This window comes from Aspergillus japonicus (assembly GCF_003184785.1).
Source record: "Aspergillus japonicus CBS 114.51 unplaced genomic scaffold BO86scaffold_43, whole genome shotgun sequence".
Lineage (NCBI taxonomy): Eukaryota > Fungi > Ascomycota > Eurotiomycetes > Eurotiales > Aspergillaceae > Aspergillus > Aspergillus japonicus.
This window is the reverse complement of record NW_020291680.1, coordinates 63,640-83,530: the sequence shown is the minus strand read 5'-3', so window position 1 is coordinate 83,530 and position 19,891 is coordinate 63,640. Positions and strand designations below refer to the sequence as shown.

Sequence of the window (19,891 nt, the reverse complement as noted above, 5' to 3'; positions counted from 1 at the left end):
GAACAAGCTAGCAAGGGAATTGTCTCCTGTTCTAATCTGATGTGAATAGTTGTTCTAGAGTATAGAAAAACTACCATAGTAGCTGAAATTCCATATCGATGCCTCTGTATGGAGTCTTCTCCTTACGAATGATTTCCGCATACCCTGCTGTGAATGCAAGGATAATCTTCGCCCTCTGGCTAGGTGGTCATATGAGATGATAAGTAGGAGTGGAATACGAGATACGTGAATACCTGACGCTAATGCCAGATTATAGATATTGATTAGCGATATTCCTATTGTCTTGAGAGATCAAAGTAAACAATTGTTCTCCGCCTGTATTAGAAGCTACGTTATCCTAGGGTAACGTGTTGATGGCTGTAAGCTATGCAGTTTGGATTTGCTGCTTGTTCCTACAAGGAATGCGCATTGAATGCGCGGAATCCCAAGAGCCAACCTCAACTCTCGATTAGCGGTGCGATTAACCTTGCAATGGAGTCCTGTCGAGTGGTCGAGCATTCGACAGTATCGACCGTATCGACTGAATCCTGATCGATCTCGTGGATTGGGCCGTTCTTACTTGCTCCTGGACGTATCCATCCGCAGGGCGTAGTTAAGAGAATCTCCAGATCTCCGAGTTTTCGGATCCCGTCGGGGAAATGAGTCACTGGAAGCGGGCCTAATGCGACCGGTCTCGATACTATCATGTAGAAAATCGCTTAATCCGCCACTAAGATGACGCCGAGGAGATCTAAGTCATGAGTTAGGCAAAGCACGCATCCCAAAAACAGCCAGTGAGATGGCCCATGCGCTTGCAGGTTTTCTTCCGTTGCATGTTTATATGTCACCATCTTCCTCCACTTAGGGTTCAGTGGGTAGTATCGTTCCGCGTCCCTTCAAAATGGCTCATCTAGTCGACAGGATCTGCTGGGATGTTCTGACATCCAATCTTGTTTTCCAATCCCATCCAACAGCCGATGTAGACGAGGCTACGAATCTATACTTCCGCTTCAGGCCCCAGCAGGGCCAAGAGATTGGCCGGTTCGCCGACTCCTTGGCCCATGCGATCGCCCGCGAGACCGAACGCGAGCGGGGGAAATATCCGGCGAGGTATGACCCACCCCAGCGAGACGATCTCATCTTGGCCGACGAGATGGCCCAGAAGATCCAGCCCCTGGCCTATACATGGTGCCATAATGCCTGCTGGGGATTTGACTGGAAGGTGACCACCTCGCCAGAACCGTGTCGACATGTCGAGAGTGAAGGCTTTGCCTGCGGATGCCCGCTGCCCTACAGGGAAAGACTGGGATCCGCATTCCTGCGTCAATACCACGACAACGATTGTTTTAGATTTTTCCAGGTCAATGGGGATGCCTTTTTCAATCTGCAGGTGGTCAACGCCCTTTTGGTTCTGGGCGAAATGGACCCTGTTCTACAACTCTGTGCCCATCCAGCAATCGGTCTGCGGGAGTAGATGGAAGTCCGGGAGTGTTATGATTCAGTACATCGCAGTCGTGTTCAATCAAATTCTTTCGCGCATTTTCCTCCAAGGTCAAATCAAGCTAATGTCGATTTCAGGAACCAGAACTCGGGTGGGATAAAGTCTTCGAGGTCACGTTGGATTTCTACCTCCTGTTGAACCTTTTATACGATTTCCCCGAGCTGCGGGAGGGTAGTCAAACAGGATTGGATGACTATCGCGACACGAAAATGTACCAGAAAACCCTCTTCCTGTGGACGCAAATGCACTCGCAGGCGGAAGTTCCGAGCCAGTTTCATCGCCGGTTCTTCGGACTGGAGGACCATCTCGAAGCGCCTTTCACAATCGAGCGGCATTTCCACCTGCCGGTCTTTGCCAAGCTGCTCGCCGAAGAAGAGGCGAGGGAGCGCATCAGGGTAACGCACGACAACGATGATCCCTACAAGCCATATCTCCACCTTGATGAAGAAAATTTTCCTTTTGGAAAGGTTCCGTTTGAGGTGTTCTTGACCTGTGATGCGGAAGCCCCCTATCATCCGAGTGCATTGGAGATTGCGCGGGTGGAAGCTTATCTGCGACACCTGAGGTTGCCGCAGGAGTTGGTGCTGGAGATCACAGCATAGACCAAATACAATCGACCACGAGCCAGTCTCCCCGTGCCGAATGAACCCCTGCACGTGGGGAACCGGACGGTGCTGGAGGAGTACCTGGATGAATGTTTCCGGATCATGGTCCGTTGCAATATGCTGGCGCAGGAACTGGGGATGGAGATACATTGGCCGTCGCGCGTGGTGCACGCCCTCGATCGGCTCGTGTCGAGTCCCGCCGGCCAGCGACTTTTCGTGACCAGTCACTCTCGGACTATCTTGACGGGTGAGAATGGAGAGTTTCCTTGGAGTACACCCGAGTAATGCTGCGTTTCTCTCACGGCCTTGATGGAGCATGGGATGGGTCGCATGACGACTGCAAAACGACGCGGAGATACCCGAGAATGCATTCTGCAAGCCTTGAAAGCATGCTTGAAATCACCTCAAGAATCAATTCTGTTTACAGGGAGTACATGTTTGGGTGCTGGCAAACGCCTCCAATAGTGTTATAGTAGTAAACCAACACATCGCACGCGTCAAGATTCTCTCTACTATCCTATTTCTGAGCTCCACACTCCTTCACCTCGGACCCCTTTGAAAACACAGCAGTCGAACAACATATCATGCCCTCCGATCACCACTTCACCAATCGCTCAAAGAGAGCACTGATCAATAGTTCCACAGCAGGTATATGAACGACCGGCGACCGTGGTCGATATTGTCGCTAAAGTCCTGAAAGCCCAGCCTCTGCGCGGTGGCCGCGGTCATGGGCTCGCTCCGCCGCGCAAGCACCACCTGCTTGACATGGCGCTCGCCCTCGCCGCCGTAGCGAAACTCCAAGTAGCGATACAGCCCGCCCGCTCCCTTGGCCAGGTCCAAGGCTCCCTCGCGGGCGTGGTCGGAGAAGACGACCCGGATGTCGGATATCCCCGTGCCTCGCTCATCGTGGTATTGGGCGACCAGCCAGACGAATCTGCGGCGGTTTCGCTTAGTTTCTCTTTCAGGACTCGATGTGTAGGGTATCAATGTAAAGAGAGAATGGAACTGAAAGGAAGAATTGCTGCGTACTTTCCACCGTAACCGGCATTGATGTCCCCGTTGTCGTTGTTGAGGACTGGGATGGTGTTATCAGGTTTATCACTCGCGTGGTCGCCATACACAGGCTTTGCGAGGGAGAAACGGGTTAGCGGACTGAACTCTATAGAGAAGTGTAGCGAGGTGAAGGATAGTGAAGATATACTCGAAGAGTACCGAGCCAGCCCATATTGACGAATATATTGAATAGTGGATGTGCGAACTGGGACTGCGTCGAGGATTGCTTTGCGGTATAAAGGATTGATGTCGCGGATGTTGTTCTGCTGCCGTTCTTCAGTTAGACGATCAGCGATCATCATCCTTTTATAGAGAAGATGCTTTGGGTAAGAGTAGTAAGTCCTCGAGTTCAGCTGATAGAAATTTTGAGTCTCAGGCCCTGGAGTACATGGATGGCGGGTGCGACATGGCCGCAAGGACTCGTCTTGGCCTCCAGCCAAACAATCTATACGAGCGCCCAGTACGAGCGCCCAGTCCGAGCGAGGAACACTTGGTCGCGATGCAAGTCCAATTGCATGATGCAAGCAGTAGCAAGAGGAGGCTCTTCTCATGGTGTCCGGGGTATTGCTATCAGCTGAAAGATAGTCAGAGTCAGCGGGGTCTTGGGCGATCGTCGCCGGGGTCTGTGCACTATCGGGATCTCCGAGGGCGTCTCGTATTCATCGTTCCAGCTATATTTCACAGAGCATTCTCGCTGCATCTAGTACACACTCTATTATGAACAACTAGAAAATATCCCGAGTAGCGCACGGAGGGGAGTCACCCCAGCACAAAGCTTCACGCGTCCAGGACTGACTGACCCGTTGGGCCAACACAGATAACATGCCCGAAAAGAGCATCACTTGCCTCATGCAGATTGGAACAATCCTCATTCACCCAGGGATTAAACGCGCGAATTGCCGAGACTCCAAACCAGGAGGGTTCGAGATTGAACTCACGCTCAATTGAGTCGCACGTATCCCCATACCTAAGGGTATAGGTTCTACACCTGAACGGAGTGCACAACCTCGTACCCTCGGGAATAGCGAAACAGTCGATGAGCGGCCAACTCGCCGCTCGAACAGCCGCCGAGGAAACCTGGAACTGCGCCGCAATGCTGTCGCATGTGTCCCCTGGTGAAGTAGTATATGAAAGCAGGGTCGCGCAGTACGGGTCACGCTCTATATGTGGATCCTCGGAGAGCACGAGCTTCGGGATGGCTGTGGGAAGGTTGAGATCACAGGCACGGTTGATATGTTCAAGGTACGACTTGTAATTTCTGTCGTAGAGGGAGTAGGGAGATGTTTGCATGACTCGATGCCATTGCACATTGCAGAAGGAACAGAGTTCTTCGACCGGCAATTCATCGAGGAAGGGAGTGGTAAAGTTATTGATAACATCTGCGCAAATAATGAATGTGAGCACTGTGTCTATACCAATTGGGACGAAATGAGAGAAAAGGGAGCCTACCACCACAGTATCTCCCTGTCCCGGCATCCCTCAGACACGTCTCGTTCCAACCCGCCCACAGCTGTCCACCCCGCAGGGTTAGGAAAAGCATTCTCTCCTCTAGCGTGGCGCAATCGCGCTCAACGCTCCGGACCCACGCGGCGAGGGACTCCCCACAACCGCTGTCACAGACCAGATCGCTAAGCGTGTTATTTTCCAGACCCGAACCCTTCCTCCAACGCGCCCACTGCCGTTGCAAGGATCGTGTCTTCGCGTGACAGTGAATCCTCTGTGTCATAGATGCCCTGCATGCGGGGCTGAGCTTCGAGAGCGTTTTGACGTGTAGTTTGTTATTTTCGTTCCATAGCTGAAAACCGCGGAAGTTGGACGGAGAGGCTAATTCACCCCCCTGGGCAGTTCCCAGTGTGTGTTTGTGTTGAGCAGGATGTTGAACCGCGAGCTCGGGCTGGCTAGCATGCTGAGCAACTGTTGCCATGCAGAGCAGGAATACAGCAAAGCAAAGCTCAGCACCTCTCATCTCGTAGTGCCAACGCGGCGCGCATGCGGCATTTGATCTTCCTTCTCGACTGGCATGATATGGATTCGAGGAGCAAGCCCCAAGGTGTTATAAATTGTTTGTTAAGTTGTAAGTTACGTAGGGAGCGTTGCCGTACCCGTTACGCGCGCCGAGCCGCCAGCGCGCGTAAGCCGGGAGAGCAAGAAATCCACATTTCCCGCGTCCAAGCGCGATGATTCGCCCTGAAGCTCGGACGGCGGGCTGCCAAGCCAATAGAGAGCGAAGGGCAGTCGCGGGGCGGTCACGGGGCGGTCGCGGATTCTGCCACTGACTGCTGCTCCCGGAGTCCGCCGGGCGGTCTCTCCGTCAACACCATCCACAATATAGTGTAGTAGTACTCATCTACTCTAAGTTACTAGGTCTTCCGTACAGTACCCATGCGACGGCCTCTGATAAGTGATAGAGCACGTGATCCCGGATAGTGATCATCTGTACCGCTAGCCAGGGTGCAAAAGTAACCCCCGTAGGCCTCCACATTCTTCGATTACGCAGTTTTGCACCTTTCAACACAGGGCTGAGTAACTGCGCCCAGCATTTTGATTCAGCAAGAGACAAATATAGCAGATCCGTCTCAGAGAATAAAAGGGTTAACTATCACGGTCCGGCCCGATCCCACCCGGTACCAGGGCACGAAACCTACCTTGGATTGCCTTCACAATCGTGCTGCAAGAATGGGATGACTCAAAGTGGTTGAGGCTGTTAGCAAGCACCATCGATCGTCATTTGGGTAGCTCAAGATTTATTCCTGCACAGCCTTCGGGCCAATGTTATCCGGGCGCGTACTCTAACACTCACAGCCACAGATGTTGCCCAATCGGCGGCTGCGTTCGCCTTAGTGGCATTTGTGGCATTACATGATTACAGGGGCATTGTGCCTTTAATAAGGGCGTCCGCCCGTCCTACAAGCAGCTACGTAGCGACGACCTTGGAAAGCTTGCCCATTTGTGTCCTTTGATGGCGGATAACTCCACTGTTTCTACCCGCCCAGGTTGGGTTGCTGAGCCGGACGGACGGGGATCGTGGAGTATCCTTTCAACTTGTTTATTAACCATCGTTCTCTGCTGTTGGACGGCAGTCTTCCCTAATATACCCGCTCGAACCGATCAGTGGTATCACCGTCTACGGGACCGTTTGCATTTGGCTTCGATTGGGGTGTTGGGACCTGAATTTCTGCTCATGCTGGCGCTGGGTCAGTGGTCCTCAGCCCGGGCATCAGTAAAGGTAAGGCAAATCACCAGATTGCTATCCTCGCATGAATGGCCGTTAAGCTTCCAGATCTCAGAAATTCGAGCAACTGGCGAGAGACTTTCCCAATTCGAATAGACCCTCATGGACCCTTGCACATGCCTTCTATGCCGACATGGGAGGCTTTATTCTCGAAGAAGAGGGAAACGCGACGTTCTTCCCCGTCAATGCTGAACAACTCTATTTCTTGATCGCCAACAACTATATCAAGCACCCGCCCTTAACGGAAGAAGAGATCAATGATCGTAACAAGTCAGACAGCTTCTCACGGTGCGAACAACCCGTGCTTTGGGGTAGTGACCCATATGATCTGTGGACTAATAGGGGCACTCAGTGTGCTTGCCGTCAGCCAGGCGTTGTGGTTCCTCGTTAATAGCGCTCTTAGAGTAGCGCAGGGATTATTCCTGACTACCCTTGAGCTCACGACCATATCTTATGTGGTGGTCTTTCTAGTAACGTCATTCTGCTGGCGTGCTAAACCGTCGGGCATAACCGGTACTATGCCGGTCAAAACAGAGACCCCGATAGAGACCATTCGAGCAGAGGTTCGTGAGAAATCATCAACCGTCAATGGCATCTAGCGCACCCATCCAGCGAATGCACTAACCAGATTCCATGTTCGGTGCGATAGCACTGCCTCTTCCCAGACCAGCGCTGGCACGGTACCCCCCTAGACTTTGTCCATGCCGACATCTCCTTCTGTGGCGTGCACTGGCGCTACTATACGCAGATACTCCGCAACATACACCTCCCAGTTTTCTCGCGGCCCATGACCGCTCAGCCCCAGAACCGAATTATCAGTGATAACTTCCCCGTGACCGATTTACGGGCGGATTGCATCGCCACGCCCGTGCTTCTTCTTTTTGGCTCCATGTTTCTCATTGCCTGGGACTTCCATTACCCGACCCGCGCGGAGCGACTTCTTTGGCGAATTGCCAGTGCCTATAACCTCCTCTTCACCGTGGTCGGGGGTTTGCACGCCGGCTACTGTGACAAGATCCTCCTCCCCCGCGCGTATGTGGAGCGCAGACAGCGCATTCCGTGGATCGCGTCACCATCACCATCGCCATCTTCGAGGGGCTCGCAGATGGAAAGCTGCCCCTCCTCCTGCTCCCCTCCCCTCAAATCATCAAGCCAAGGGTTCTGGACCCGTCTTGCGGGTAGGTTGCGCAATATTGACCCAACGCACGATCCCAAGGCGGAGCTTCCGCTACGGGTGCTCGTGCCGACCTCGGTAATCTGTGCCCTGTACTGCGTGGGACGAGCGTATATCTTGGTGGAGGACTTCATCGCTCTGCGAAGTTTGCCGGCCTCGGCTTTTCAGACCGTTAGTTGGGAGGATTATGTCCCTCACCTTTGAGAAGAGTATATGCCAGGAACGCAAACACGGCGGTGCCTGCGATTGTCTCACCATGGAGATAATTCAAATATATAACATGCAACTTATTACAGTTTCTACTGCAGGGCTATGGAGTTGAGTCACTACAAATATACTTAGCATGATTCATCATCTTTGTTCAAAAAGTTTTATTGGGACTTGACGGTTAGAGGAATAACTCATTCTTCAAATCTCCAGATAAACTGATAACACTGCCACTCGCTTCAGTCTACGGAGTACTACGTGTGAGATTGTTTCGAGGGGTTCCGACCTTCGAAGCGGTTGACCTCAGCACCGCTCAACCAATTTATGTAAATATATATCCGACTTTAAGTACGACACCGCAATCAATAATAATCACTTTTCGAACAAGCAACAAATTGTCCTACTCATGAGATTCCTCCGGTGAAGACTGGTTGGTGTCTTTCATTACCGTACCTACGACGCACGCCCTAACCTCGGAACAAAGCTGTACCGGACTCCTACTCGAGAATGCACCAAATGGGCCGATAACGGTCACGTGACCGAATGAGAAGAGGGGTTAAGTTTATCTGCCTGAGGCTCGATTGGCCTCCAGCCCCCTCTTTACATCAATCACCAAGGTGTACGGAGTACCTAGTAGGTGTATTGCTGAATACACGTGATACCATTCAGAATTTGATGTTGGAAACATCTGAGATGGCGGGCGCTCATGCAAAGCCCCCAGCAGAGGGCCAGGCTCCCAGCTCAAGTCGACCATTCCCGTGCGATGAATGTCCGAAAACATTCACCAGAAATGTAAGTATCATGTATTTGCTTCCTCCACTCTCTAGATCCTCTGATGCTTAACTTCGCTGTCCTCACAGGAGAACCTGCGACGGCATAAGCGCGCGCGTAAGTTCTGAGCCTTGAAGAGCGGACGAGACCGACAAGTAGTGATTGTTGTCCACTTAGGTCATCATCGTGCCCTGAGTCATGATTTCGAATGCGATGGCTGTCATGCGGTTTTTACTAGAAGGTCTCTATCATACTTGCGCCCCATGGCTCCTTCTATTATTACTAAACAGCTCCCAGTGACGTGTTGAGAAGGCACCGGGGTCGTTGCCCGGCAGAAGCATCTGCTAATCATGCATCTCGGCCGCAAACAAGTCCACAGCAGAGCTACCAGCCAGTTGTTGAGACGACCACGCTTGTAGCTGCGACCGATATCCTGACACCGAGCGAGGCGCTGACTGCAAATGCTATGCCTGGCGATCACTTTTGGGAGGAGCATAGCTCCTTTGCTACCAATCTTCCGCGAGAATACATAATGCCCTCGCCAATGTATGTCTTTACCTTTACCTATTGAGCTTGATTTCATGCACACGGGAGGACGTTTCTAATCACCACAGCTACACCGATCGAAGCGACTATGACATGGAAGGGAAAGTCAAGAACTACTTTGAGCATTTCCATCCGTCGCTACCGTTGTTGCACCGGCCTACATTTACAGTATCATCGGCACCGAAGCTACTGCTCAAAGCTGTGGCCGTGATAGGTAGCTTATGCTCGTCAGTGGTATGCACCGATGAAGAAGCCCAAGCCCGGGTGCACTGGCGTCAGGATACGTGGCAAAGTGGACAACAGGAACTTCGAAATATGGTAAATAAGACATTGTCCATTCTAGGCTTCATGTGCTTGGATGCTAATCAATGTCGAGATAGGTGTCCAATGAATGCGGCAACATACGGAAACCCTGGGTGATGCAAGCCTGGATACTGTACATGATATATGGTGTTTATGCAGGAGAAGCAGCCCAATTCCGGACAGCACGGGACATGCTGCGACAAATTGTCGATGTTAGTTCAAGCTCCCCTCCCTTATTTACCGTCCCGTGAGACGGTAGCTCATCAAAGCTCAGGCTCTACGCGAGGTCGGTCTCTCTCATCAAGAGATTGTCATGCCCGAGTCACGGTCCTGGCTGTACGACATCGACTACCCCCACACAGAGCAATCGCAAACCGTGTACACCCGATGGACCTCCTATATAACTGCAGAGTCCACACGGATGGCGCTCTACACATTGGTCTTCCTGGACTCACATGTTTTCGTACCCTGCAACTCCCGGCCATTGATGTCTTCAATGGAGCTACGATGGGAGCTCCCCTTCCCAACCAAGCTCTGGGAGGCGAAAGACCCTGAAATATGGATTCGGAGATTCAGCGAGTATTTCGGTGTCTCTGCCTTGACATTCACCAACGATTTGCTCCACCAGCCTCGCGGGCTAGCAGCAGCTTCCTTGACAATGGCGACGCAGCAACTCATGACTGAAGATCCCGGAACCGAGTTAACCTCTGTTCTCGAAGCATCGCCGATTGCAGCATTCTACGTGCTAGCAAACCTGGATACTCTGGTGCGGGACTTCACACGGTGTTACTACCAAATGCCACCCAGCTATTCTGACCCAAATCCATTCCACATCCTGACTCAAAGTCAAACCAAGAGTGTTCACATGGCCATACGTAACATTGGCAAACTTGTGAAAGACGCGGCCACCACGAGTGACAGTCCCCAGTTTCTTCAGTGGAGAACCAACGAGCTCTTTATTGTATCCCTGCAGGTCAATCTGTGTCGGCCCGATCAGCTACTGATTGGAGGCATCGTCGATAACAGCTTAATTGCCGGCCTGGCTGCCTCAACCCATCTGATGCGAGGTAACTTTGTCGCGGTTCGACGATCTGCGCCTTGGGTGGCACCTCGACCGGGCGGCAATGAGGGTGTGCTTGCCTTACTCAGTGAGCTTTCTGCTGCACTCGCTAGCATATACGGTGAGGACTCGCAAAGAATTGCTTTTGAAGCGCCGTGGGTCACAGTTACTAGCTACGGGGTCCTTCTGTGCATCTGGGGAGCGCTCAGGCGTGCAACAACGGAGATTCGTGATCATTTGAATACATTCAACGAACTTCCACGGACATCCGAGCCATGTATGTTGATCTTCAACTCACTCCTAGAGGCCGCCTTGCAGTACTCCCCAGCTATTAGACAAGATCGGGGGAGTCGCGATCCACGGTTGTGGTCTACGGACCGTGAAGCCTTTTTTACTCTATTAGAGGAAGGGCAAGTGAGGTTTGCAGAGCTCGTCAAGACCTTCTGTCAGCAGCGACTTGTGTGGAGCATTGGGCCGTCGATGTTGGCTGTACTGAGAGAACTCCCCGACGAGGCTACGTAGTCGTGGACCAGAGAGTAAGTGGAGGAGGATGTGGAGCTCCACTTGGCCAACTTAACACACACAGGTTGTCACTTCATACCCCGCTTTCGCTATCTGCGCGGCGCCTGCGGGCCGGGGCTCATTTAAGACAACCACACGGGCGCGGCGCATCTCCCGCATACTGCATTATCTTCAAGAGACTTTTCGAACTAATAGTCACTATTCACAATCAAACAAAGACGATGATTCAATCTATCCCCCGAGTTGGCTGGGTAAGTTTCAACCCCGGAATTCCACTTGTATGCACGTGACTTACTCGGTGATGCCCTAGTATGGCCTCGGATCCATGGGTCTTGGCATGTCATTGAACCTCCAGAAATACTTTCGAGCCAAGGACTTGCCTCCTCTTCGGTACAGTAACAGGACAATCTCCAAGGGAGATGCTCTTCGTGATGCAGGAGCCGTGCCTGAAGAAGAGTTCGGTGCGCTAGTTCAGGAATCGGATGTCATTTTCACAATGGTGGGTGTCGCATTGCGACGTTTGAGTTCAATGAAAACGCTGACAGGTTCAAGATCTCCACCGATGATGTCTTGAAAGACCTCCTAGAAAACGCCGCGGCCATGGAGATCTCGCTCGAGGGTAAAATATTCGTTGACACGTCCACGATACACCCCGACACATCCGAATGGGCAGCGAGGCATCTCCAGGACCACGGGGCGACATTTATTGCAGCACCGGTGTTCGGCGCAAGCCCCGTAGCAGCCGCTGGGAAGCTCATATTTGCTGTAGCTGGTCCTGCTGCAGCAATTGAAAGAGTTCGACCTCTTATCATGGATGTCATGGGACGCAGCATTATTGATATGGGAGAAGATGTGCACAGATCGAGTCTCCTCAAAATTTCAGGGTGAATCCATCAACATCTCCCTTATTCGACCGTCCTCAATCAACTGATTATCTCATCTCAATGAAGGAACATCCTCGTCATCAGCTTCATGGAGGTCATTGCTGAAGCACAGGTCTTTGCTGAAGTCACAGGAATCGGGACCCAACAGATGGAAGACTTTATTGCAAACATGTTCGGACCCGTACTGCAAAGTTACAGCAGACGCATTACGAGTGGAGCCTATGCACCTCCTTTGGACACAGCGCCTGGGTTCGCGGCCGCGCTCGCATGTAAGGACATGAAGCATGCTCTGTCTATTGCCGACAGTTGTAATACCCGCCTTTGCACGCTCGAAACGGCGTCCAAGAGGCTGAGCACTGCGCGCGAGTATGCCGGTGACAATGTGGACAGCTCGGCTATCTACGGCACGGCGCGGCTAGAGGCGGGGCTGTCATTCTGGAGTGCGAATAGTCGGCAGGGAAATGAATCTCTTACTTAGTATAGTCTATCATCTACGTGATACTCCCAGCTAAAGCATGACCACGTCCCCTTGGGGCCTACTTTAATCTGCATCAGTTGTACAGCACTGTTCCGAGGTCTCAGATTGCGATCGTGGTTAGTATGTATAAGCTCTATCACTTACTCTATTCTTGGGACTGCCTCCCTTTTCGTATTCAATTCTAGGAAGTATGGGCTATTTACACATTTTCTCTAGATCAACCACCCTCTGAATGGGGTCCAGGACATTCGCGCTAAAGGTATCCACAGTCCGGCTTTCCAACGGCTTTCGTCCTTGCCCTGAACCATACCCAAAATGATGGGAGACAATGGCTTTGACACCAGTTACGCCCACTTTGACGAGGGCGTCGTCTGCATGACTGAGACAGGATTGGAGCTCTTGGGCACCCCTGATGTCACCATCCTGATATCTCCTCAGCACTTCCACATGCACTTTTGGAGCAATATTGGCAAGAGCCGCGATGATGCCGTTGGACCCGGCTACCAAGGCGGGCAGGAAGAAATCCGACTTTCCCCCAAAGGCAGCAAAGGAGTCTGTAGGCAGTGTGGATGAAATGCGCTGCAGCTTACCGACATTGCCACAGGTGAGCTTGCAGCCAACAATGTTGGAGTTGGACTGGGCGAGCCGAATGATCGAGTCTGAACTTATGTCGATACCGCCGGTGACGCCAGGGAAGTTGTAGATCAGCATCGGAAGTGGGGAGCTGCATGCTACCTGTGTGGTTGAGGCAGAGTAAGTTAGTCTGACTTGGTCATCCGAGGTGACGTTCGAAGCGAGGGAAACATACATCGTTGAAAAATCCCTCAATCACAGCAGGGGTCATGGCTGCGACCCAATATGATGGAGGCAAGATCAGTGCAAAATCGGCGCCAGACTCTTCGGCCTCGGTAATATGTACCAGTGTTTCTCGGACACTGGGTGCGCCACAGCCAACGATCAGCTGCATTTGCGCATACCCTAATTCATTGAGATGATCGCGCACCGCGCGCACCAGGGATTTGCGGTCGCTGTGATCCAGATGTGGTGCTTCTCCGTTACTTCCTTGAAGAACTAGACCAGCGACGCCGCCCTCTGCCATGCGCTTTGCATGCGTCAAGGTGCTTGCAAGATCGAGAGATTCGTCTTTGGCGAAGAAGGTCACCAATGGTGTGTACACACCGAAATTCGGCTTCCGTGGAGCCATAGCGGTCGAAAAAGTTGGAGATGAAGGGAATTGTCGTTTCTGATCTTGAGACACTTTTTGACGAGAACCATCGAGCTAATCCGTCGTAGGGTCATCGATTTATCTATCGATGCTCACGATGCTTCTTATCTCGATACGGAGTGGAGCTCCACCCTTTTCTCCACTCCACATTCACGATCAAGATAGGGCGCCCGCCCATTCAAAGGTCAAGGATTGTCTCCTCAATTTGGAGACTTTGGTTTGCGCTTTGTAAATCTCTCTCACTCATTCTCCTGCGCAATGTCATCAATGTCTTCAGTCTTTGCGACCGTGGCCTATACGCCGCCGGACGCGATCTTCGACCTGACCAAAGCTTATAAGGCTGACCCAGACCCTCGCAAAGTGAACCTGGGCCAAGGTACCTATCGAGATGGCCATGGGAATCCTTGGGTACTCCCAGCGGTCGAAGCAGCTAAGGACATTATCAAGAATTGCGACCACGAATATCTCCCAATTTTGGGCCATCCACAATTCCGCAAGCTAGTTACGGAATTGGTCTTCAGGAAGGATTCCAGCGCTATACGCGACGGTCGGGTAATTATCCTGAGCCATACTACTGCCGCAAGAGGTTCACGTGGCTGATCATCTCCATCTAGGTCGCCTCCTGTCAGGCGTTATCGGGCACTGGGGCACTGCACGTGGCAGGAATGATGCTCAGGCGGGCATTGGGTCATGATCGAACCGTCTACATCACCAATCCGAGCTGGTCCAACCACAGACAGGTCTTTGAATCAGTGGGCTTCTCGGTCCGGGAATTCGATTATGCCTCAAGGGACGGGATTGACATGCAATCGCTACTTCGAGCGCTGAACGAGGCAGACCCAATGTCAATCGTTGTGCTTCATGCTAGTGCACACAATCCGACTGGCTGGGATCCTAGCCCAGAGCAATGGCGACAGATCGGTGCCATCATGAAAGAGAGGCAACTGTTTCCCCTGTTTGATGCGGCCTACTTGGGATTGACATCTGGGGACTACGATCAGGACGTGTATGCCGTCCGGTACTTCGCTGAGGAGCTGGATGTTGAAATGGGTGTCTGCATTTCCTTTGCTAAGAGCATGGGACTTTATGGTAAGCCTTCTCTCCGAATAAGGACAGATCATCCGGTGTTTTCAATTCGAGTAATTCTCTCTCATTTATACGCCTTTGCTCATTCTCACAGGCGAGAGGACGGGGCTATGTGCTTTCGTATCACGCAACCACAAAGTCGCCAGTAATGTGGAGTCAAATTTGGCGCAGTTGATCCGCGGCGAGATATCCAACCCCCCGGCGTTCGGGGCTCGTATTGTTACTGCGATTCTAGCAGACGATGGCTTGTCCTCCCAATGGCGGCGTGATCTAATAACAATGAGCTCCCGGATTGCCGGAATGAGGAATCAATTATTTGACGAATTGACAACACTAGGTATCGCAAGGATCACTCTTCTTTATAATGCCTTCATTCCAGGAACTCATTTTTCATCAGGTACCCCGGGCGACTGGACGAGGATAACACAGCAAAAAGGCATGTTTTGCGTACTCGGTCTCGCACCCGAACAGGTTCACCTTCTCAAAGGTAAGTAGATAACCATGAGTCTATAGCTACACATCCACATTATGCTTACACATTCTGAGTCTAGAGACACATCACATTTACATGGCCGAAAGCTCCAGAGTGTCTATAGCTGGACTTCACAAGGGCAATGTGCGGTATGTCGCCGAATGCATCCATCAGGTTGTCTGTCGGGCAGGAGAGTAGTTGAAAAACTCGCATGCTTCCTACCTATTGCTGTCTGCAGTCAAGGCTCATGTACATTCTCTACTTCGATGCTTGCAATACAATTACATCTTTTTCCGCGAAAGCGACTGCTCTGCTCTATTCCAAATTTAAGATCTCTGTAGTTAGAAACATACAATGAATTGAGCCGAGGATTTCGACAAAAGGCAGCAGCACAGCGATTGGCAACATTTGTCTCGAATACTTGTTTGAAGCTGGCCTTACGTAATTGTTCCTTATCACTGGTAACGCCTCGAATTATGCCGTGAATGGGTAATACAGGACGAGATAATTTGTACCTGTGAATATCATTGATAGGATTCCTGTGCTATCCTATGACTGGATCATTTCACACCATCCACAGCTTCTGTTGCTGCTTGAGGGGTTGTCCAAGGAATTCACACTCCGATCACCTCTCGCTGGAGAGTCGGGAATAAGGTCTTATCTATGGAAATCCACGCCAACCCCCGCATCATCTCTCGGTTTCAGGAGAGATAAGAACTTGCCGGCTGATGGAGCTCCACCACCCCCGCAAAATGGCTATCTTTGGAGCAAACCATGATGTCTTGGACATTCAGGCGTCTTGTATTCCATTTTTATCGGGTCAGCGTGAGAATCCATTTAAGGAGCGGCGATGGGTCCAGGAATTGAGAATTCTCTACCCTAATTCAGATGAGTGTGACAGAAGGCAGTATGACCACCCAACCCAACGAAAAAAAGGTCTCTCCGTTTCCACCAAACGACGACGTGGAGCAACTAGACACCGAGATCCAGCCTGGCGAGATCAAGCATGGAGGCACAGGAGACGTTGATCCAGCCCTACAGTTTCTGGCCGCAGAGGCAATCGAATATACGCCCGAAGAGTCCCGCAAAGTGTTGTTCAAAATCGATCGAGTTCTGATGCCTCTACTGTGTTGGGTGTATCTCATCCAGTTTGCCGACAAAACATCTTTGAATTATGCCTCTCTAATGGGGATCCGCGAGGACACCCACCTGGACCCAAACTCGCAGCAATACAGCTGGGTGTCGAGTATCTTCTATGCTGGATACATCTTTTGGGAGTAAGTACCGTTGCACGTTCCCTTAATTACCCCCTTGGCCTTGTCCATGCTGATTTTGATATATGTTTCCCACCACGTATCTCTTACGTCGACTGCCGCTGGGGAAATATACCTCCTTCAACATTCTGATCTGGGGTGTCGTGCTCCTCTGTCACGTCGCAACCAATAGCTACGCTGGCCTGCTTTGTGTTCGGTTTTTCCTCGGCGCGTTCGAGGCAACAGTCACTCCGGCCTTCGTACTGTTCACCTCCTGCTGGTACAAACAAGATGAGCAGGCCAAACGCATGGGCTTCTGGCTTGCTTGCAATGGCTTTGCTCAAATCCTGATCGCGGCAATTGCGTATGGACTGTCGGGTGTACAGACATCTTCCATTGCTGTGTGGAAGATTCTCTTCCTCGTGCTGGGCCTGCCTACCGTTCTAACCGGCGCTCTTTACTTTTGGCTCATGCCCAACGATCAGATCCAGGCCAGATTCCTGAGCCACCGGGAGAAGCTCATTGCTGTTGATCGCATCCGGGGCAACTTCCAAGGCATTGGTAGCCATACTTGGAAATGGGCCCATTTCTTCGAAGCCTTCCGTGATCCGCGCACCTATCTCTACGTGCTCTTCTCGCTCTTGATGAATATCCCCAACGGGGGCATCACGACCTTCGGTTCTATCGTGATCAGCTCTTTTGGCTTCTCCAGTCGCATGTCCCTCTTGCTCAACATGCCAATGGGACTTGTCGACATTGTCTGCAAGCTCGGGTTGACATATCTCTCGGACAGATTTCTGGATCGCACCATCTTTGCTATAATCGCCATCCTGATACCCATGGTGGGTGGCATCCTGATGATTGTCCTACCCCTTCATGCCAAAGCTGGCCTGCTGGTAGGCTACTATTTTATCGGCGCTGCAGGCACCTCCTGGTGTTTGGTCATGGTGATGATATCCAACAATACGCTCGGCTACACCAAGAAGGCCACAGTGAATGGCCTCCAGATATTGGCCTACGCCGCGGGAAACTGGATTGGACCGCAGACATTCCGCTCAACCCAAGCGCCCGAGTATTTTGACGGCAAGCTGATGGTCGCCATCATGTACGCTCTCGCAGCAGTCACCTTACTGGCTATTCGTCTGGTAAACATTTTCGAAAACAGGAGACGCGACCGAAAGGCTCTTTCCGATCCCGCAGGCGATAACGTGGCTATCGGCACTGAGTTCCTCGACTTGACGGATTTTGAGCAGCCGGCTTTCCGCTATGTACTTTGATCAGCCTTTCCATAGGTGGTGCAAGTTGGGGACCCACAGGATAGGTAATTCGTTTGTTTGAAGCGTGCTCGACCTTGATTGCTGGGTTTCATGATTATCCGGGATAGCTGTAGCGTTTCCTGGAGTAAGATGTTGTTACAATACTTTTTCACAGCGGGTAGTAGACCCTTCACGGTTTCTGCCTGGTCAAGGAGCATGACTACATCGTCTCTTTCCTTCTAACTGTGCAAATCAATACCTGTGTCAATTGATTTTCTAAGTGCCCTACTCTGGTGCTGGACCGCAAGCTTCGAGGACGACATCATGCTCAAAAGTCCGCCTCCGCATTTCTCTTTTCCCAATTGAGTCGTAAAGCATCACAAGATTGGAGACACGTCCGTGCTACTTGATCATAGGACTTGACGGTTGTGTTGGAAGTGGAGGTTCATTCACATTAGCGCAGAAAGTGAGTGAGAGGGTGGGAGGCAGGTGGAGTGAACCGATGTGGAGTGAGGTGGAGTGGAGTAAGTGAAGTGGAGTGGAGTGGAGTGGTGGAGTGTCAGGTCTTGATCTGCCGTTCACCCAAGCAAATATTCACAGACTCTTGGATAGGCTTAGGAGAATGACCAAGCTGTTTTCGACGCTACCTTAAAGCCAGAGGTTAAAGAGACCATAGTCAGCATTGCACCTTTCCTGACGTTAAACGTTAATGCAACAGTTGGTGAACCCGGTCCGTTTCAAGCAGCTTCCCTTTCACTCTAGGAACGATCACCATGACAAAGACGCAAGTCAATGCAAAACCCAAGATCGCGTTTGTTGGTCTCGGCGCGATGGGTAGAGGAATGGCTATACAATTGCTCAAAGATGGCTTTCCCGTCTGTGGGTTCGACGTCAATCCCATGTCTCTCGAGACATTACTCGCCATGGGCGGCACTGCTGCCTCAAGTCCGCGAGAATGTGTTCAAGATGCCGATGTCTTTATCTGCATGGTAGCAAATTCGGTGCAGACAGAGGAGGTGTTTTTCGCCGAAGCAGTTGGTGCTGTATTTGGCCTGAAGGAGAATGCAGTTATTATACTATGCTCCACCGTTGCCCCCCACTTCCCCCTAAGGCTCTTGGATCAGATCCACCAGCAGTTCTCAAGGCCAGATATCAGTCTTGTTGACTGTCCTGTATCTGGTGGGGTGCTCCGTGCAGCTCAGGGCACGCTGACAATCATGTCATCCGGACCGCAGGATGCCCTAAGACTTGCTCATCCAGCTCTACAGTCGCTTAGCCAAACGCTATACACGATCGAGGGGGGACTCGGCAGCGCCAACAAAGTCAAACTTATCAATCAGCATCTTGCAGGAGTTCATATTGCTATCGCAGCTGAGGCAATGGGACTAGCCGCGACCGTGGGGTTGAATACAAAGCAATTTTATGAGACGGTGCTAAAAGGTCCTGCGCATAGCTGGATGTTTGAGAACCGAGTGCCACACATGCTTTGCGATGACTGGTCGCCCCAATCTGCTCTCAGCATCTTCGTCAAAGATATGGTACGTCAGCTCATCTTGCAACCTAGTGGAGGTGTTCCAGAACGCTAACCCCGGTCTTAGCGAATCGTCACTTCGGAAGGCCTCAATAAGAACTTCCCGTTGTACATCGCCTCTGCCGCCGAGTCTCTCTATCAATTTGCTTCACGGACTGGTTACGACAAGGAAGATGATTCTGGCCTCGTGCGAATCTTCATTCCTTGGGATTTATCCCTAGTTTCTACGGCGACACATCAAAAAGACTACACTTCTGAGCATGAACGAAAGTCGAAACTGATCTGCCAGATGCTGGAGATTGTTCACGGCGTGGCAGCAGTTGAAGCTCTTGCCCTCGGGAGCAAACTTGGCCTCTCACTCAATGCCCTAAACTCGATTATCTCGAATGCAGCAGGCGCAAGCAAAAGCTTCAAACTAGTCGCTGCGGCAATGATGGGACAACAAAGTGCTTCACCACATACTCTAATAGAGTCGAGGGACACCCTAGTCAGTATAATCTGCCTTGTCTATGTGTGGCATCTATTAACTCATGGTTTAGAAGCAGGTCACAGTTCTCGCCCAGGACTACAACTATCCTCTCCCGATTACAGCTACTACGCTGCAGCTATTGCAGCAAGGTGTGGCTCGTGGCCTAGGTGATGAGGATCCATCAGCCCTTCAGATACTATGGGGCCCCGTGACATGTGAATCCAATTGAGATACCAAACATTACGTTTTTAACCCCTCTTTTAGTAGTAGGTTTAGTCTTTAAG

At 51.4% G+C, this 19,891-nt stretch overlaps 10 protein-coding genes across 10 annotated transcripts; 7 read left to right on the top strand and 3 right to left on the bottom strand.

The window, feature by feature from the left end:
• Positions 1-868: 868 nt before the first annotated feature.
• BO86DRAFT_435689 (uncharacterized protein) lies at positions 869-2,370 on the top strand (the record flags this gene model as incomplete). The annotated part of the gene is made up of 3 exons (XM_025675974.1): positions 869-1,439; positions 1,565-1,827; positions 2,083-2,370. The coding sequence occupies exons 1-3, from the start codon at positions 881-883 to the stop codon at positions 2,368-2,370; spliced, it is 1,110 nt and encodes a 369-aa protein (XP_025525518.1). The 5' UTR covers positions 869-880.
• A 345-nt stretch (positions 2,371-2,715) lies between these two features.
• BO86DRAFT_381103 (uncharacterized protein) lies at positions 2,716-3,310 on the bottom strand (the record flags this gene model as incomplete). The annotated part of the gene is made up of 3 exons (XM_025670753.1): positions 2,716-3,019; positions 3,115-3,244; positions 3,298-3,310. 3 exons carry the CDS (start codon positions 3,308-3,310, stop codon positions 2,716-2,718), a joined length of 447 nt encoding a protein of 148 aa, XP_025525517.1.
• Positions 3,311-3,802: 492 nt separating this feature from the next.
• BO86DRAFT_148154 (putative 1,3-beta glucanase) lies at positions 3,803-5,195 on the bottom strand. The gene is made up of 2 exons (XM_025666274.1): positions 4,588-5,195; positions 3,803-4,517 (listed from the first exon to the last, which is right to left on the bottom strand). Exons 1-2 carry the CDS (start codon positions 5,102-5,104, stop codon positions 3,916-3,918), a joined length of 1,119 nt encoding a protein of 372 aa, XP_025525516.1. The 5' UTR covers positions 5,105-5,195; the 3' UTR covers positions 3,803-3,915.
• Positions 5,196-6,097: 902 nt separating this feature from the next.
• Positions 6,098-7,748, top strand: BO86DRAFT_435685 (uncharacterized protein; the record flags this gene model as incomplete). The annotated part of the gene is made up of 5 exons (XM_025675973.1): positions 6,098-6,131; positions 6,219-6,364; positions 6,426-6,658; positions 6,723-6,933; positions 7,020-7,748. 5 exons carry the CDS (start codon positions 6,098-6,100, stop codon positions 7,746-7,748), a joined length of 1,353 nt encoding a protein of 450 aa, XP_025525515.1.
• Positions 7,749-8,021: 273 nt separating this feature from the next.
• BO86DRAFT_148074 (uncharacterized protein) lies at positions 8,022-11,064 on the top strand. Its single transcript, XM_025666273.1, has 7 exons — positions 8,022-8,543; positions 8,612-8,639; positions 8,700-8,763; positions 8,820-9,068; positions 9,137-9,386; positions 9,449-9,583; positions 9,646-11,064. Exons 1-7 carry the CDS (start codon positions 8,295-8,297, stop codon positions 10,951-10,953), a joined length of 2,283 nt encoding a protein of 760 aa, XP_025525514.1. The 5' UTR covers positions 8,022-8,294; the 3' UTR covers positions 10,954-11,064.
• Positions 11,065-11,174: 110 nt separating this feature from the next.
• Positions 11,175-12,315, top strand: BO86DRAFT_317912 (NAD(P)-dependent oxidoreductase; the record flags this gene model as incomplete). The annotated part of the gene is made up of 4 exons (XM_025668193.1): positions 11,175-11,204; positions 11,264-11,452; positions 11,506-11,837; positions 11,904-12,315. 4 exons carry the CDS (start codon positions 11,175-11,177, stop codon positions 12,313-12,315), a joined length of 963 nt encoding a protein of 320 aa, XP_025525513.1.
• Positions 12,316-12,510: 195 nt separating this feature from the next.
• BO86DRAFT_435669 (dihydrodipicolinate synthase family protein) lies at positions 12,511-13,796 on the bottom strand (the record flags this gene model as incomplete). Its single annotated transcript, XM_025675972.1, has 2 exons — positions 13,124-13,796; positions 12,511-13,050 (listed from the first exon to the last, which is right to left on the bottom strand). The coding sequence occupies exons 1-2, from the start codon at positions 13,517-13,519 to the stop codon at positions 12,511-12,513; spliced, it is 936 nt and encodes a 311-aa protein (XP_025525512.1). The 5' UTR covers positions 13,520-13,796.
• A 2-nt stretch (positions 13,797-13,798) lies between these two features.
• Positions 13,799-15,296, top strand: BO86DRAFT_342920 (PLP-dependent transferase; the record flags this gene model as incomplete). The annotated part of the gene is made up of 5 exons (XM_025669133.1): positions 13,799-14,092; positions 14,155-14,629; positions 14,721-14,963; positions 15,024-15,113; positions 15,178-15,296. 5 exons carry the CDS (start codon positions 13,799-13,801, stop codon positions 15,294-15,296), a joined length of 1,221 nt encoding a protein of 406 aa, XP_025525511.1.
• Positions 15,297-16,007: 711 nt separating this feature from the next.
• BO86DRAFT_381100 (putative allantoate permease) lies at positions 16,008-17,628 on the top strand (the record flags this gene model as incomplete). The annotated part of the gene is made up of 2 exons (XM_025670752.1): positions 16,008-16,375; positions 16,545-17,628. The coding sequence occupies 2 exons, from the start codon at positions 16,008-16,010 to the stop codon at positions 17,626-17,628; spliced, it is 1,452 nt and encodes a 483-aa protein (XP_025525510.1).
• A 752-nt stretch (positions 17,629-18,380) lies between these two features.
• BO86DRAFT_317965 (putative 3-hydroxyisobutyrate dehydrogenase) lies at positions 18,381-19,778 on the top strand (the record flags this gene model as incomplete). Its single annotated transcript, XM_025668197.1, has 2 exons — positions 18,381-19,145; positions 19,206-19,778. The coding sequence occupies 2 exons, from the start codon at positions 18,381-18,383 to the stop codon at positions 19,776-19,778; spliced, it is 1,338 nt and encodes a 445-aa protein (XP_025525509.1).
• Between the last annotated feature and the right edge of the window lie 113 nt (positions 19,779-19,891).

What these genes read in the sequence shown, in the direction of transcription:
- BO86DRAFT_148154 (XM_025666274.1), bottom strand. Translation starts at nt 5,104, where the DNA reads ATGAGAGGTGCTGAGCTTTGCTTTGCTGTATTCCTGCTCTGCATGGCA. An exon ending in GACAGGGAGATACTGTGGTG is followed by an intron (nt 4,518 to 4,587) that starts GTAGGCTCCCTT and finishes TTATTTGCGCAG; the next exon opens with ATGTTATCAATAACTTTACC.
- BO86DRAFT_148074 (XM_025666273.1), top strand. Translation starts at nt 8,295, where the DNA reads ATGAGAAGAGGGGTTAAGTTTATCTGCCTGAGGCTCGATTGGCCTCCA. An exon ending in CGAAAACATTCACCAGAAAT is followed by an intron (nt 8,544 to 8,611) that starts GTAAGTATCATG and finishes CTGTCCTCACAG; the next exon opens with GAGAACCTGCGACGGCATAA. An exon ending in CATGCGGTTTTTACTAGAAG is followed by an intron (nt 8,764 to 8,819) that starts GTCTCTATCATA and finishes AACAGCTCCCAG; the next exon opens with TGACGTGTTGAGAAGGCACC.